The following is a 17,500-nucleotide window of genomic DNA, read 5'->3' on the forward strand; positions in this document are numbered from 1 at the left end:
GAGAACTGAAAGACAAACGTAGACATTTTTTCTTGAACGGGATTCGGGTCCGGTAATAAAGTGAAGCGAATCCATCCACAAACTTGAAGGCGTCCAGGTTAGCGGTAGCACTGTCCGCCTGTTGGAGCACGTCGTGAACTTGTGTTGCATTTATTTCATCGGCTTTTTTTTTCTTTTTTTTTTTAATTGGCCCAAAACACCATTTAATCAGGGGGTCTTCAGTTAAGAGGCTTTTCGCGACAGAGTTTTGACATTGCTCACCGCCTTTTGAACGAACTGTTGTTTTTCTCACGTGCCACATGGCGATTCAGGCGACTGTCGCACTGTGGACAGAGACAGCACACACACACACACACACACAGTGGTGTGAGGCCATCCCTATCAGTACAGTATCTGCGATGAGTGATGAGATATTTGGATAATCTCTTGTTGACCGCCAATGTAACAGCTTGCATTGCAGAGGGAAAACAAATTGAAAAAAACCCCGAATAAATAAATAAATAAATCACCACCCGACGCGCAGCGGCTCATCCGTGGGCGGGCGTGTTGGGACGCTTCACAGGCAACGGCGCTTCGCTCGGAGCCTTCCTAATCCTCCGAAGAATGCCAAATACTTTTCACAAAAGGTTCCATCCCGGCACGCGATTTTTGTTCCCCATCACATTTCTTACTATTTGATGACACGGTTTTGCTTTTGCTTTGTGCACCGCGCGAACCTCGACTATTGTTTCTAAAAATGCATTAGCGGTCCTGGGGCGGAGAGGAACTCCTCTCGGAGTGCAGCAGGAAATGCTGGAGGACGACTGCCAGACAAAGTACACACACACACACACACACACACACACACACACACACACACACACACACACACACACACACACTCACACCCATACGATACTGGCAATTAGAGACGGTATTAATACATGTTATGGATTTAAATGCTCAAATTTTGCCTAGATTTCAATTTAAGTGGTATTTTAAAGTCATGCTATGCAATACTTACAATTGAGTAAGCAAAGGTGCATCAATCCAGGTTGCCCATTTAAAGCTTACTCGTTTTAAAATATCAGTATCGGTATCAGCAGATACTTGAGATTTAATTATCAGTATCGGAGAAGAAAAAGTGGCACTATGACCTCCCCCCTCCGTGTATAAGACATCAGCGCTGGCTGTATTATGTCATAGCCATTATAGAGTCATTCTTCTCAGTGGAACGTTTTTGAAAATGTCCCATGAAACGTTTACATACATCTGCATGAATGCACCATGGCACGCTGTCATTAAAGTACCACCGCTTCTCTTTTGTCTCACAACACACACGCACACGCACACACGCAGAGGCATCCCGGCGCGCTCTTCCCAGCATTCCCGGCTAGACCCCTCATAGTATATTCAAACGATCCCCCTACATACACACACACACACACATATACACAGACACACCATTATCAGGAGTTTACCCTGATTAATGAATAACAAAGAAAAAACTATAGAAAATATATGCAATCCCTTTTTGGCTGGACTATCGACGGATGTTCACAAACTCTTGGTATTAAAAGTATATTTTCCCCCGTGTACCACGTCTTAAACATTTCATATGAAAAACGACCGGTGTCAAGACAAAATGGGAGGGAGGGAGAGAGAGAGAGAGAGAGAGCGGGGGAGAGAGAGAGAGAGAGAGAGAGAGAGAGAGAGAGAGAGAGAGAGAGAGAGAGAGAAAAGTGCTCGAAGCAGCTTGTCGAGTCATGGCGAGACTCTGCAGGCCTGATCCTTACCGCAAGGAATGTGTTCCTGTGTGTTAGTGTACAAACCAAATGTGAATGATTGTTTACTGGTGTGTGTGTGTGTGTGTGTGTGTGTGTGTGTGTGTGTGTGTGTGTGTGTGTGTGTGTGTGTGTAGTCAAAGATGTGAGTAAAAAAATCGTTTCTTCCTTGTGTTCATGTGCTTATGTCTTGAAAGGTGTGCACGTGCATTTACACATATTCTCTAAACACGCTGTACGTACGTGTACGTGTGCGGTATCTCGACTTCTTACGCATGTGTACTCGTGGGTGTTCTCATGTGTGTGTGTGTATTTGGTTTTGTATCATTATATACTTACTGTATATATGGGTGATTCCGCACTTCCGGCCCTTTCAGGTTATGCAATAATCTTAATCGTATATAAATAAATGTGAAGTACTGGGCAGCAAAAGTTCCTAGGATTTTGCCAACTCAATATTGTAAGGGAAAATGTGAATATTAAAATATTAATATTAAAATATTAATATTAAAATATTAAGTGCGTATATTAATGTTAAAATATTACATGAAAATGTTAATATTAAAACATTAATATTAAAATATTAAGTGGAAACATTCATATTAAAATATTAGGGGTATATATTGATACAAAAATATTAAGTGAAAATATTACTATTACAATATTAAGGGGAAATATTAATATCACAATATTAAGTGAAAATATTAATATTGAAACATTAAGCTGAAGATCAAAACTATAAAATTGTGAAAATAGTGAAACTAAGGGACGAAATACGAACATAAATATGTTTTAAACAGCAGTTCCAAAGATTAAAATGTATTTTTTTGGTAAACTTCACATATGAAATTGGCCTGAAATCTGAGAACAAAATGTAATTGCAGAATGACCCATATATATATATATATAAAATATGTGTATATATCTAAATGTATGTGTGTTTGTATATGTAGTATACTCATATATATATATATATATATATATATATATATATATATATTAGCTATACAACTTTATATGCATGATGCGTGTATTTTCCGTGTGTGTGTGCGTGTGTGTGCGTGTGTCATCTCCGTGTCAGAGCGAGGACTCGTACTGCAGCAGTTCGTACAGCAGGGGCCCGTCACGGTAGCGGATGCCCACGGCGGCGGGCGTGATGTACTGCAGGATGTTGATGGTCCGGCGCAGGCGGCGGTCCACGTAGTGGGCGTCCCAGGCGGGGTAGCGCTTGCGCGGTATGTCGATCTTGATGAGCGGACCCTCGGGCCGCGAGGAGGCGGCGGCGGGCGGCGCCGTGCGCACCTGGAAGACGGGCAGGCAGCTCTCGGCCACGTCCTCCTCCGTCTGTGACTTGGCCAGGCGGGCCGGCGTGGGCGGGGCGCTGGGCGGGGCGCTGGGCGGCAGCGGGAGCCCCCAGAGGAGCTGGGCGCAGCATGACGAGGCCGGGCTGGGGTGCAGGTGGGCGGTGGCCGGGTGGAGAAAGCCGTAGTAGAGCAGCATGACCAGGACGCCCCCGGCGAAGGAGAGATAGACGCCGCACAGGGCCTGCACGGCGTAGGAGTCCGTCTGCGCGGGGTCCCGGTAGGCGTACCTGCGGGGACACGGGGAGACGGATCAGTCCGGGCTGCAAGGACCGTGGGATTGTGACCTGGCCGTACTTTTCATTTTCTACATTTTTTATGCAGCATTTTTATTGTTTATAGTAAATGTTTTGGTATAATCTCGTAATAGATGGTACAATCTCATACCATAATAATCTCATCAGATCGGTAATCTCATAATATTGTAGAGTCAGACCTTATGCAGAGTCAAGGCCAAGTATAATACCAAATACAATGAATTTGTTTTGGTAATACTTGGTGCATTGTAGTGCAGAAATAGGAGTAGGATATGAAATACTATAATAGCTATAATTACTATAACAACTTCACTAGAATTATAATATAAATTCATGCTTCACAGTCTAAACAAAACACACATAATACTTAAAGAATATATAAGGTTTGCAAAAAAATTGCAAAAACTAACATTTGATTTGTTGCATTCCTCCAATTGGCTCAAAATTCTTAAAAAAAAAAATGGTCGTGATTGGATACAGCGGAGCGGACGAGCTCTGTTGACGTGTTCATGTGGGCGTGTCCCGATAAGCTGTTTTAGGTTGTGACGGGTTCTGGTGGAAGTTTGGAGCGATATCAGTCGGTGTGAGCGCGCTCTCAAAACACCCTGCGAAGCCGCAACTGCAACTCTCAGACACGACTTCCTGGAAACGCACTGCGTCGTTCTGGAGCGTAGTTATATCACGCAGGAGACGCCTGCGCGATACAGAGAGAGCGACTGAGAAAGCCTCCCCGTTACGCACAGGGCCTTTTTTTTTTTTTTTTTTTTTGTTAAGTTTTAGTTGAACTATGTAGACGTGTTAGTTGAGTTTATTTTGAACAGAATTATTTCCGTATAACTCATTTTTCTAAATGCATCTAACTTGAAGATCTCTCCAATGTCTTGGCAGAGGTCGAATTTTGGGGGAAAGCCTGGGAGAGAATACTGAACAGTGAATACATTTACTTGCCAATATACAGTATATCAATATTTTTTTTCAAACTTCCAAATTTTTTTTATTTTTGACAGAGGTTTATTGTATACTGCCAAATGGTTGTTGTATATTATTATTAGTATTATTAGTATTTTTAGTATTTTTTTTATGGTTTTTTTTCTTGTTATGGTATAGTATATTATAATATGTTTGGTATATTGCATAACAAACATTTGTTTCTATTTTTATTTTCATTCTTTTTCTTTAACATTATTGCATCTATCTATCTATCTATCTATCTATCTATCTATCTATCTATCTATCTATCTATCTATCTATCTATCTATCTATCTATCTATCTATCTGTCTGTCTGTCTGTCTGTCTGTCTGTCTGTCTCTACTTCAATCTGTCTCTCTATCAATCTATTGTTCTTTGTACCATTGCATGAACCGATATAACAGTGGACCCCTTTACGTGTTTGATATAGTTTTTGGCATCACATTTTGAATCATGGGGGGAATACCTTCCTTTCTGCACCCCCTGCCCCCTCGCACTCACCACAGGCCGGTGAGGATGGTGTTTTCAGCCAACACCACAGTGTAATAGGCCACCATGCGGTAGCGTGTGCGACCCTCCTTGACGTTGAACCAGCAGAAGATGTAGACGATGCCCACCACCATGTTGAACAGCACCTCCTCCCACTTGGACATGCAGAAGTCGGTGCCGCCGTGCACCACCCAGAAGGCCATGGCGCACCAGTGAAGCACCACGAAGATGCCGAAGTAGAGGTGGAAGAGCGAGGCGAACAGCGCCAGCGAGAGGACGCGCGACGAGATGGTCAGCACGCGCCACAGCAGGTGCAGCAGCGCGCCGCGGTAGCTCATGCTGCGCTGGTCGTCACGCGAGTCCCGCAGCAGCTTGTGGTACGACGCCAGCACCCAGGCCAGGGAAAGGAGGGAGGCCAGAGAGGAAACACCTGGATGGATGGATGGATGGATGGATAGATAGATAGATGGATGGATGGATGGATAGAGGAGGAAATAAGAGATTGTGAGAAACAAGGTATATAGATTGAAAGAAGACATAGCAAGAAAGAAGGGAGTGAGAAGGATAGTAAGAAAGATAGATCAATAGTAAGAAGTAAGGCAGATGGATGGATAGATAGATCGTAAGAAATGACATGGAGAGATGGATAGTAAGAAACATAGATAGATGAATAGCAAGGAAGATAGATAGAAAGAAAGGTGGATACAGTAGAAAGGTAGCTAGATGATATAGTAGATAGATAGTAGAAAGGATAGTAGGACAGATAGTAAGAAAGAAAATAGAAAGATCGAAAAAATATAGTAGGAGATGAATAACTTAGCAATTAGATCAGTGATAAGGTACATCAATACAAATCCAATATACAGAGAAGCATTTGTGTCATGTGCGAGTTATAAAAAAAGGGAACGTGTGTGTGTGTGTGTGTGTGTGTGTGTGTGTGTGTGTGTGTGTGTGTGTGTGTGTGTGTGTGTGTGTGTGTGTTTATAAGATGCACGTGTGATTACACCCTCACAGGTTTATGACATCACATGGATAAGTTGCGAAAAAAGATATGTATGGTGTATATGTACTGTATACACTCACTGAGAACTTTATTAGTCATCGTGCAGCTGTATCTGCATTAAAATCATGCAGATAAAGGTCAGCAGCCTCAGGTAATGTTCAACCATCAGAATGGGGGAAAAATGGGATCTCAAGTGTTTTCGACCGTGGCATGATTGTTGGTGCCAGACGGGCTGGTTTGAGCATTTCTGTAACTACTCCTCTCCTGGGATTTTCACGCACAACAGTCTATAGGGTTTAATCAGAATGGGGCGATAAACAAAAAAACATCCAGTCAGAGGCAGTTCTGGGGACGGAAACACCTTTTTGATGAGAGCGGTCGAGGGAGAAAGGCCAGACTGGTTGAATCTGACAGAAAGGCTACGGTAGCTCATAACCACTCTGTAATATTGTGGCGAGGCTAACGGGCTACAACAGCTGAAGACCACGTCGGGTTCCACTTCTGTCGGCCAAGAACAGCTGCGGCTGCAGTGGGCACAGGCTCACCAAAACTGGACAGTTGAAGATTGGAAAAACGTAGCCTGGTCTCCATTTCTGCTGAGGCACACAGAGGTGTAAACAGTCAAGGCTGGTGGGGGTGTTGTAATCATGTGGGGATTTTTGTCTTGGCACACTTTGGGCCTGTTAGTACCAATCAATCATTGCTTGAATGCCACAGCCTCTTTGAGTATTGTTGCTGACCATGTGCATCCCTACATGGCCACAATTTACCCCTCTTCCAATGGCTACTTCCAGCATGATAATGCACCATGTCACAAAGCAAAAGTCGTCTCAAACTGGTTTTATGACAATGAGTTCAATGTTCTTCAGTTTCCTTCCCAATCACCAGATCTGAAGCCACCAGAACACCTTTGTGATGTGATAGAACAGGAGATTCACAGCATGAATGCGCAGCTGACAACTCTGCAGGAATTGCATGATGCAATCATGTCAACATGGACCAGCATCTCAAATGAATGTTTCCTGTCATTAATAGTCCCTGATCTCCCAGTATCTATATTTGTTTTCATGTTTTATTTGCAACTGGTAATTTCCTCATGCCATAACCTCCATGTCATTTCAAATCCACCCACTCCCTTTTGCCATTCTGTCACTCCCTTCCCTTCACCTGGTTTCCCTGCCTGCAGCTCATTCCCTCAATAGTCCCTCAGTATGAATTCCAGTCCACTTCCCTTTGTTCTCTGCCAGATTGTCTCTTGCATTATGCTGAGCTTTTCAACTTCTACCTGTTTCCTGTACCTTCCATCCAAACCTCTGCCTGATTCCCTGGACCCTGATTCTCAGCCTGATTCCCTGGACCCTGATTCTCTGCCTGATTCCCTGGACCCTGATTCTAAGCCTGATTCCCTGGAGCCTGATTCTCAGCCTGATTCCCTGGAGCCTGATTCTCTGCCTGATTTTCTGGACCCTGATTCTCAGTCTGATTCCCTGGATCCTGATTCCCTGCCAGATTATTTTTCTCTGGCAGATCTCCTGGTTTTGACCCCTGCCTGTATTTTGGAATACACCTTGGGGAATATGACTTCTTACCTTATTGTTTTTGTGTTGTACTTATGGGTTAATCTCCGTTCTGGGTCAGTGAGCGTAACAGTTTCCAACATCTTGTGGAATCCATGCCAAGAAGAATTAAGGCTGTTTTTGGAGCAAGGGGAGGCTCTACCTAGTATTAGTATAGTGTTCTTAATAAAGTTCTCAGTGAGTGTATATATAGGAACAGCATTTCACAGCTCTGCGTGTTGAAGGTGACTGTAGAGCGGCGGTGCGCCTACACTGGAGCCTCTCGGCGCGGTTCTCCTGGATCATGATGCACAGCTGCAGCACGAGCTGCGGGGCAGACTCCAGGAAGGTCTCCAGCAGCCGCAGCATGTTGACGTCGGCGTACTCGAACATCATGGCCCAGTACCAGCGCCGTTGGTGCTCCCGCTGCCGGCGCGACTGGATTCCCAGGTACAGCGTCCGGATGTACCTGCAGCCGTAAGAGTGGAATAAAAGTGAGAGAAACTCTTTGCGAATGCGTACACTCTTTGTGGTTGCATGAAGCTACGGTGTGCTAGTGCAAGTTGCTTTCAAAGTGTATTGTAAGTAATTGATAGCTTTTAGCCATAGAATAGCTTATCTGGGTAAAGGTAATATGTGTTATTCAAAGAATAAACCAAAACGAAGAGGAAAAACAGAATCAGTTTCAAATGTTGAGTGCTGTTATCAGTGGTGGCGGGAAAAGGGTATTCCTAAACTGGAGTAGAAGTAAGCTAGGAATCTCAAAACACAATTGGAATTCTGGTCAAAATAAAAGTCAACAAAAATTTTTTAATTGTTTGACCTAAGATTGAGGATTCAGAATATTTACTGTAGGGTACTGTAATGCAGCCTTTAACAGGGTTCATTCTGGCATTACAACTTGAATTATTATATGATAGCACTATTGTTTTCATTTTCAAGGACTTAACAAAAAAACAAATATAATACATTTTCAATATGATCTTTATTAATTCTTTGTCACTTGTCTCTTGTCTACTATTGTGTGTGTGTGTGTGTGTGTGTGTGTGTGTGTGTGTGTGTGTGTGTGTGTGTGTGTGTGTGTGTGTGTGTGTGTGTGTGTGTGTGTGTGTGTGTGTGTGTGTATATATAATTATTTCCAACCAGGCTGGATTAAATTTACATTTCCCTGGTATAATCTGTCGTGAAAGCTATTCTGTAAGTTTTGAATGATCGCCTTTTTTTTCAAGGACTGTTTCAGCATTTCAGCGCCAAAGGCGCAATTTTCAAGGTGTTCCAGTATGTCAATTTCTGAGGACAAAATTCAAGCACTTCAAGGACCTGGTAAGAACCCCGCTTTCAGACAACATGTCACTATGGCAATATTACGCAAACCAAAATCCCAGACGATAATCGTGTCTCATATCACAATATCAATATTATGACGATATATCGTCCAGTTCATTTGTATTGTGGTGGAGTAAAAGTACTGTATAAAGTCATCTAAAATGGAATAACTCAAGTAAAAATACAAGCTCAGCACTTCAAAAGAAGTACAGAAATCTGAACTCTGGAACTCTGAAACTCTGGAACTTGGCATCCCTGAAGAGGGGGAAGTTTAGTTCCACATCGCCGGATGCAGAACTATAAATGCAGTGAGCTGAGCGAGAGCTTATCTGAATCTGTAGGGAAACGACTTGGAGAGAAATGTCCATTTAAGGGGGAACAGGGGGAACGCTACTTCTGTTTTCAAATGCAATATTTAAGGAAATTATTTCAAGCAATTATGTTTAAAGGACATTAATAGGTTTATGGGTACGTGATGTTAAATGGCAAAGACATTTTTTGAGGCGGTCACGTTCAATGCCTTTCTCAGCCCGGCACTGTCCTAAGTGGAGCCGACGTGTCTCACGGGGGGGCACCCATGTTCCTTGCGTGCATGTTCACGCTTCCCTTACTCCACAGTCATAAGTCGGTGTTGAGCAGGTCAAAACTAGCTTTTATTAACACTGTTATATATGATGTACTCGCACATTTGGCCATTTAGCCTATTCATCTCGTGACCAATTAGTCCGTGTAGCTTGTGTTGGGAAGCTTTTCTGTTTCCAAATGGACACTGGTTCCTGACACGCAACCCCGGTGGGAAATGTTTTGGGAAAAGGCCATGAATCCGTTGGGTTAAGTGCGTTATTTATGAAGTTATTTAGCGCCAGCATTGTGTTGGTTGGTACAGACTGCCAACGGAATGCTGAGAATTCAGTGCTGAGAATGCTGAGAAGCCAGTCAGTCGTCAAGATCCAAATGCACTTTCTTAGGTTGAAGTTGGTTTCTTTGATTGCCGGGGTCCAGCCCATAGGGAACACAAAAACGGCAGAAGCCACGAACACAGTTCACGCCTTGTTTGAACTGGTTTGTCACAAACACGTTGTGGTCGAAGTTTCATTCATATCGATCCACATACGGGAAGGAAATTAGTCAAAAACCGACCAAAAGTGATCGATATCACAGCACGCGGTCCAATGCATTTCATGCCAAATTATATACAACCCGGCTAAAACTATCTGGAACACAATAATGACAGAAGCTAAGAACACAGTCAAGGTGTTTTTTAAACTGGTATGTGACAGAGACCTTGTGGTTTAAATTTCATAGAAATAGATCAACATACGGAAAAGATATGAGCAAAAAACTGAACAACTTTGACCCCAAGTATTCAGCTGGTCCTGCTTGACTGAAATGCTAAAATTCGCAAACAAAATGAACAGGATGAGATTTACAGTAAGACGCTTATGAAGTCATCGTAGTATGTACTATAAACATGCAGGTTGTGATTCACCATGTACATTTGATCGTGTCCAGTGTGCAGTGTAGACTCTGTCCCTCTGTAGCGGTGAGAGATTTCAAACTATGGGTTTACGTGCATATATATGTACTTTCTTAGATGGTAAATGTCTGTAGATCTGGTCTATTGATATTGTATCTCTTTGATTGCCATGACTTTGCCGGATTAATGAAAAATATGCAAAAAAGTAGTCTACAAAGACTCGTGACCAGGTCAAGGCAAATCCACTGAAATTTGCAACTGAGTGATGCGTTCAAGATCCAGCGAGTCATTGTAAATATAGAGGCCGTGCAATGGTAATTACTCACAGGAATAGTTAAAGTTCAAGTTCAAGAGATTATTTGTCACATACATATACATACGGTCATACATATATGCAGTGAAATGTCATGACACCCGGTGATAATGCACAATAAGTTCTATAAGCTCTAAAATGACTAAAAGTACTAAAATGTGTGTTTAAGCGACACAAGGTGCTCGCACAGGCGGCCGCGAGGGGCGCAACACAATTGCGATTCAGGGTTCCATAATTATATAATAGAATTAATTGTCTGTGTTGTATGAAATATACATTTAAATCCTCCGAAATGAAACCTACCTGAATACAACAACGTTTTTCGTATTTCATGGAAACGTATCTTATTGAAAATTGGATTCAAGGAAAGAAGTCACCACTAAAATAACGTAAGTTCAACTGCTATCTTAAATCTCCATAAATGGGTAAACCAACATAAATATGTCAGCACTGACAAACACAAGATACAACATCACCTACCATCACTAAGACTCCACACGTACCTACACACAGGATAAATTCTAACAATGACAAGATTTAGTTTCAAGTAAAACAATAAATGTGTTTTTTTTATAATCGTCATGTATACACAGTTTCCGACAAGCTATAAAGTAAAGGTTGTGAAAAAACGCTCAGAAATTGCATCATGTACAGAGGATTAAAGGACATTTCCAATGCAAACAGCATTTGAAGGCATACTGTACAGCAGTTGTCCCATTTTTAAAGTCAGAGCTAGTAGGGGCTCCAACCTCTAGGCAAACCGCGATTCAATTTAGATTCAGGGAGCCACTATGCATCTTTACTCTACTGCACAAACATGACTATTTGGGCCTTTATTTGCTTGGATTTCCCCTCCGGCGACAATTCAAACCTCGAGTGGGATGGAGTTCATCCTGAAGTAGACACTGAGCAAAGCAACAGAAAATGCTGCACGATAAGAACACGTTTTTAATATAAATAAATCTTCCTCTGTAGCTTTAAGGACTGCGTGCGTTCAACATTTCGGGGTTTTTTTTGTTGCCCACTCTTTTCACGTTTTTCTCGCTTCATACCTCGTGATCTTGCCTCTGTTTGACGAATGACCCAAGGCTTTCGCCGAATAGCGTGACCTACTACCACCACCACCACCACCACCACCCAACTGGATTTCTTCTTCTCCCAAGTTCTGCCCTGCAGTGAACATTTTCATTGGCCTTGTTCCGGCTTCAGCGTCGGCGGTAGCAATGATATACTATAGATATAACCCCATGCGCGCCGATACATTGAATTTCTCGGTGCAGCGGAACTCTCTGCGTAGGTGGGTGTGAGCGGGGGTCCAAATGGATTGCATTTTGTGGTGGGTAACTTACATATGTCTTGAAGCGCCCCGGAGTCTGCGTGTGCTGCGTGTGAAGTGGGTGGGCGCAAGTGCGTCTGCATGTATGTTCCTCTATAATGCATGGCTCTGAGGGAATGTATAATGCAGCCATCTGGCGGGAAACTCCCACGAGCTACATTCCTGTCAGTATAAATAATTCACGCTTTGACATTTTAAAAAAAATGCAACCGCACCTACACGCAAACTGAGTCATTATCTCGGAAACTCGCGGTGCGGATACGAAGAGCGCTTATTGGTTGGAAGGTCATCTAATGGGCATCTTTATGCATGGTCTTGATTGGCCGGGCTAAAACGGCTGGGAAGTTGACGCTCAGCTGGCGCCAAGGCCCTATGCACCTGCTAAGCCTCCTTTTCCAAGAAATGTTTAATTGAAACTGGACTAATCTAGTGCTTTTAGTGTTTTTTTGTATGCTACTTTTATTATGAATGTTGCAATACTGTAACTTCTACAGGGTTTCTGCAGGTTTCAACGAGTTCAATTTAAAACATCTAACGACCTTCTTAAGACCATTATGAATGCAATTTAAGACGTACCGTATTTCCTCAAATATAAATCGATAATCAAATAAAGACGGGGCCTCTAATAAATGCGTGGTCTACACGAACAAATAAAATCTTTGCTCCCAAACAAAGCAAATAAAAACAGTGTTTTTATTGTAGATGTATTTAATTTACTCCGTTTCCTGTCCTTCTTGGGGCAAATGCCCCACTCTGAACGTCTTCGCTCTCCAGCGCTCCAAAGCAGTATGCGGTGTGTTCAAGGCAAACTGGGAAAACTGTACTGCCACCACAAGTACGACTTTTGGGGTAGCTACTAGCTCTCTCTTTTTTCGCCGTACATTTGTTTGCATGGCATGCCACCCAGGTAGAAGTTTGATTAAAATTTCATTCTAAAATATGATCAAATATACTTATTGAACAGAGGAAATTAGATATACGTAAAGGCCTGCCTCTCATATAAGTCTCCTTCCAATAAAGGCCTTGTACCCTCTGCAGTTGAGGTAAATAAAGGAATTTCACGTACGTACTGTCCAAAAAAAAAGTCTGAAGGATATGAAGGAAAGTCCCACAGGGGTGGGGGTGCAACCGACATGAATCACAGTTTTCCGGGTTCCCGTGAACGCAGCATCCCTCCCTCCTTTGTAACGCTTTCAACCCCAAAGCCGTGTCCGCGTCGACCGATCGCGGATGGCGTCGTTCTCTCGGACGGATAAAAAAATAAAAATAAAAGATGATAAAACGGGTGGCCGCAGCCTCCCACTTCCAAAAGAGAAAACTCTTCGGATCTGGACGATTCACTCAAGTCACCCAAATGTATTACCTAAAAAACGGGTTATTTGCATTTCTGAGCTTCATAATCCAACCAATTTTTAAGACCTGTCAAAATCATATCAAAGACATTTTAGGACATTTTAAGGCCTGAAACTAAGATTCTTGGATTTTTGACGTTTTTCAAGACTTTTCAAGGACCCGCAGAAACCCTGTTATGTATTTACAGTAGACTGCCGTTATTGGGCTCACTAGTTAAAATAGCGTTACTAGTTAGTATATTGATTTTAATTTGTTGACTGTGTCGTTTTTTACTTAACAAACGATTAACTTCTCTTATCTGCAATGCTGAGTGAAACTGGCAATCAAATATCATGATATCTTTTGACAAATACCTCAATGTCTTGAATCATTTTCACAAGCGATTTACAAAATAAGAGTCACCCATGAGAGAAAGTCATGAGTAATGTGGATATTGTGACCAAGCAGGTAAAGGGGCATTATTGAGAACAGTTAGAACAGTCTACGAAGCTGCCGAAAAATGCATTAATTTACCGTAACGCAGCCTTTAAACCATGTCGCAATATCAAGGTAACCAGAGTCCCAGACGATATCGAGTCTCACGTCGCAAAACCGTCATCATAGCAACAGATCACCCGGCCCTAAGTGAGGCTTTTCTACTGCCTCCGAACAAGGGTTAGCAGCGAGGGCGGCCTGGCTTCAGATACCACAACATGGTTCATTTCACAATCTGGTCCTATTGTCTATATTTATCCAGACTGATTGAAGAGTTGCAGCGCTCCGCGGGCGCTCCGGAGCACAATTCCCATCTCGCTCTTGCCCTCAAACTCCCTCCGCCCTTGAGTGTAGGACCGCTCACCGGGGCGGGATGCGCGCCAGGCAACATTCACGGACCAATTAAGCCCCGGCGCCAAGCGATGTGATTTCGATAACCGCCGTCGTCCATATGCTTCGCACAACCCCCATCCCCCATTCCCCTTCCTCCGTCGCTCTCCTGCTTCTCCTCTCACTCAGCGGCCTCGGCCCCCTCCCCCTCCAACCCATTACTCCAATTGTGCACGTGCAAGCTGTTTTTTTCTCCTTGTCCCCCCCCCCCCCCCCCCCTTTCATCTCTCTCTCTCTCTCTGAACCCCAATGCGATCCGTCTTAATCGGGTCGTACCATTTTTCTCCTTGACCGACCCCCGGGGGGTGTTTGGGGGTGTGGGGAGGGGGTGCTGGATGGGGGTTGGGTGGGTCTCAACTCTACAACAGCCAAAATAGACCTTGTAAGATCAACGTCGGTTGTAACGTCGCGGCGCGAGGTAAATGTCGCCGTTAAGGCGGGCGGTACCGGAAAGTTGTGTTTTCACAGTTTGCTCGTTCATGGACTGTTCTAGCTGTTCTCAATTTATTTCGATTGTTCTAATCTTATCATTCTAATTCTAATCAACGCCTCTACCCGCTTGGTCATAATATCCACCTTACTTATGATCGTTTCTCTCTCGTGTATACATCTCTTAGGAAAGTACCAATAGCGATCACCAAAATGTTGTCAAATAATTGATAGTGAAGGAATTCAAATTCATAACAAAATATTGTAAATATTATATTTTATCTGTATCGCCCAGCCCTAGCTGCATGTAACTTTGTACGCAATCCTCGCCAACTACAGTTTTCCAAATTAAATCTATTTTTTTTCTGTAAGGGAAAATACGTTTTACACGTGACAGTCTCTACAGCTGCAATGCTTCTACAAATGTTTGTTATTACCATTTTGCGGTCAGTTGGCAGGTATTAACCCAGTCCTAGTTTGCATCTCATTTTGGGACTCCAAGCAAGGCTGGGTTGGAAACCCAATACTTTCATGGCGTCGAGATGATTGCTCCGATAGTATTGAATATTGAAAAATGATGTGGCTTTAGAGGTCACATTTCGACGCCAGAGTTGAGCTAAAAATGAAACTAGAGGCTCCTACAGTAGGGTTTAATGTGTTGTGTTTCATTTTCCTTTGTAAAAGCAATTTTTATATAAGCTACACGGAGACATTTTAATTTCAAAATGTGTTATAACTTTTTACAGAAATGTAATCAGAAGATAACGTTCTCGTCAAAACGGCATCGTTTAGGAACCTTCATTAAAGCCAAGGTGTCAATATCAAGCAAAACATCCAGCTCTCAACACAGTGAGTTGCTGAGCAAACTCCACTTCAAAACCGTACAGTTCTCTGATTACTGTAGCACAAGTACAGTAGTTTAATTGACGGATAATTTGTAATAAAAAAATGTAGTTTGTATATGAAAATTATTAATATTTACAATTTATACCCTCTATACCCATGACAATGGTTAATCCTGTGCAAAGTATCACAATTTGTATATTCTATATATAAACTACATATATATATATATATATATATATATATATATATATATATATACAGTATATATATATGTATATATATATATATATATATATTTTTTTTTTTATATATATCTGTTTTGGATATTTTTTCCTTCCTTTCACTTTTTATTCATTTTTTTTATTATATTTTCATTTTTATTCTCCATTTTTTTCACCCTGTTAAGCTTTTTTTTTTTATGCTTATCATGGGTGGCAACGCAACAAACCTTCTGGTGAAAGGTTCAGTGTGCACTCCTTAGAGCCATGACCTACCCTCCCTGCCCTACTCGTCATGGGCCAGGTACGGTAGCTTACGGTGCGCAACATGATCGTTAAGATACAATAACATTTTGTGAAAATATTCAGCGTCTTAAAAAAAACCCGATGTATTAGTTCACGTCCACGGTAATAAACACGCCTAGAAGGGTCGTACAGTAATTCCCATTCATTGTTTCGATTGACCGCATCAAAGACCAAAGTGAATATGATGATAATGGCATCCAAAGTGCAAAAAACACTTCTCGTCCCTGCGATGAAGGTTGATGTACATGCTGCACTTCACACACGTGCACACGCTCCACACACACATCTAAACACCTACGCACTCAGCACACACTACCACATGTACACACTGCTCTTCTCGCTGACCGGCCCCAAGGCGAGTGGACGCCATTAGAGTATCTTCTGAGAAAGCAGAACCGGGGGGGGTGCTGAAGATTGAATGGCAGAGATGTACTAGTACTACTACTCTTTTTAGTACTACTACTGTTAGTTACTATCATCACTACTTTATACGCTTTTATTACTCCTGCCACTACTACTACTACTGCTTAGCTCTATTAGTCCTACTATTGCGACTACTATTACTACTACTGCTACTACTACTACTACTATTGTTTTTACTGTTGCTGCTTCTATTACTACGGCTACGTTTGGGGCTGCGACGACGGCTTTGTAACTTCCACTCCTCCCGCTGGGTTAAAGGAAAGCCAGCCCACCTTCGTGACAATGAGTAAAAACACAGGAGTGAGAACATTGTGGAATAAACACTTAGCAGCACTATCCTCACCTCCCTTCACCCAGCCCTGCGTATGTGACACAGAGACAGAGATAAGAGAGGCGGAGATGAGAGGGTGGAGGGGAGAGAGGGCCGGAGATGAGAGGGTGGAGGGGAGAGAGGGCCGGAGATGAGAGGGTGGAGGGGAGAGAGGGACGGAGAAGAGTGATAGTGTGTGGTCCTCCGTGCCAGGAGCACAGACGCTTTCCTTCTTTGTACACGCCATGCACGCTGACTCTCTCGCCGGTGGATCCGTGACACGGTTTTTCCACGGGTCACATGCACGCGCGCGCGGGGGAGCCACGCGCACATTGCCGCGCGCGGCACAGGGGGAAAAAGATGGGAGAATAAAAGTGAAAATAAAATGAAAAATGAATAAAAAGTGGGTTAAAAATGAAAAGTTGTCAAATTTATACAAATAGCCGAAGGAAAAAATATCCAAAACAGATATATAAAAAAAAATATATATGTATATATATATATATATATATATATATATATATATATATATATATATAGTTTATATATTGAATATACAAATTGTGATACTTTGCACAGGATTAACCATTGTCATGGGTATAGAGGGTATCAATTCTCTCTCTCGCTCTCTCTTCAACTCTTTCCTCTTACCGCCACATTCTGTGCTTCACAATTCCTCAATCCTGTCCCTCTTTTCCTCTCACTCTCTCTCTCTCTCTTTCTCTGCTTGCATGGCAGAGATCACACACACACACACACACACACACACCCCCCCACACACACACACACACACACACACACACACACACACACACAGTGATACACCTTGGACAGCTCCCCCCGTGCAGAGCTCCGCGTTTCAGAACCACGGACAGCACCCACTTGAGCCGGGACCGAAAC

The 17,500-nt window shown here is 42.7% G+C and overlaps 1 protein-coding gene across 1 annotated transcript in view; it reads right to left on the reverse strand.

Annotated features, from left to right (window-relative positions):
• Nucleotides 1-2,840: 2,840 nt before the first annotated feature.
• LOC307247906 (XK-related protein 6-like) overlaps nucleotides 2,841-17,500 on the reverse strand; it is a gene marked incomplete at both ends in the record, with an annotated part of 15,654 nt that continues 994 nt past the window's right edge. Inside the window, 3 exons of the mRNA XM_080024043.1 lie at nucleotides 2,841-3,354; nucleotides 4,853-5,270; nucleotides 7,672-7,868. Coding sequence (XP_079880169.1) covers nucleotides 2,841-3,354; nucleotides 4,853-5,270; nucleotides 7,672-7,868 — 1,129 coding nt within the window. The remainder of the gene's footprint in view (nucleotides 3,355-4,852; nucleotides 5,271-7,671; nucleotides 7,869-17,500) is intronic.

This window comes from Zeus faber (genome assembly GCF_960531495.2).
Source record: "Zeus faber genome assembly, chromosome: 2".
Classification (NCBI taxonomy): Eukaryota; Metazoa; Chordata; class Actinopteri; order Zeiformes; family Zeidae; genus Zeus; species Zeus faber.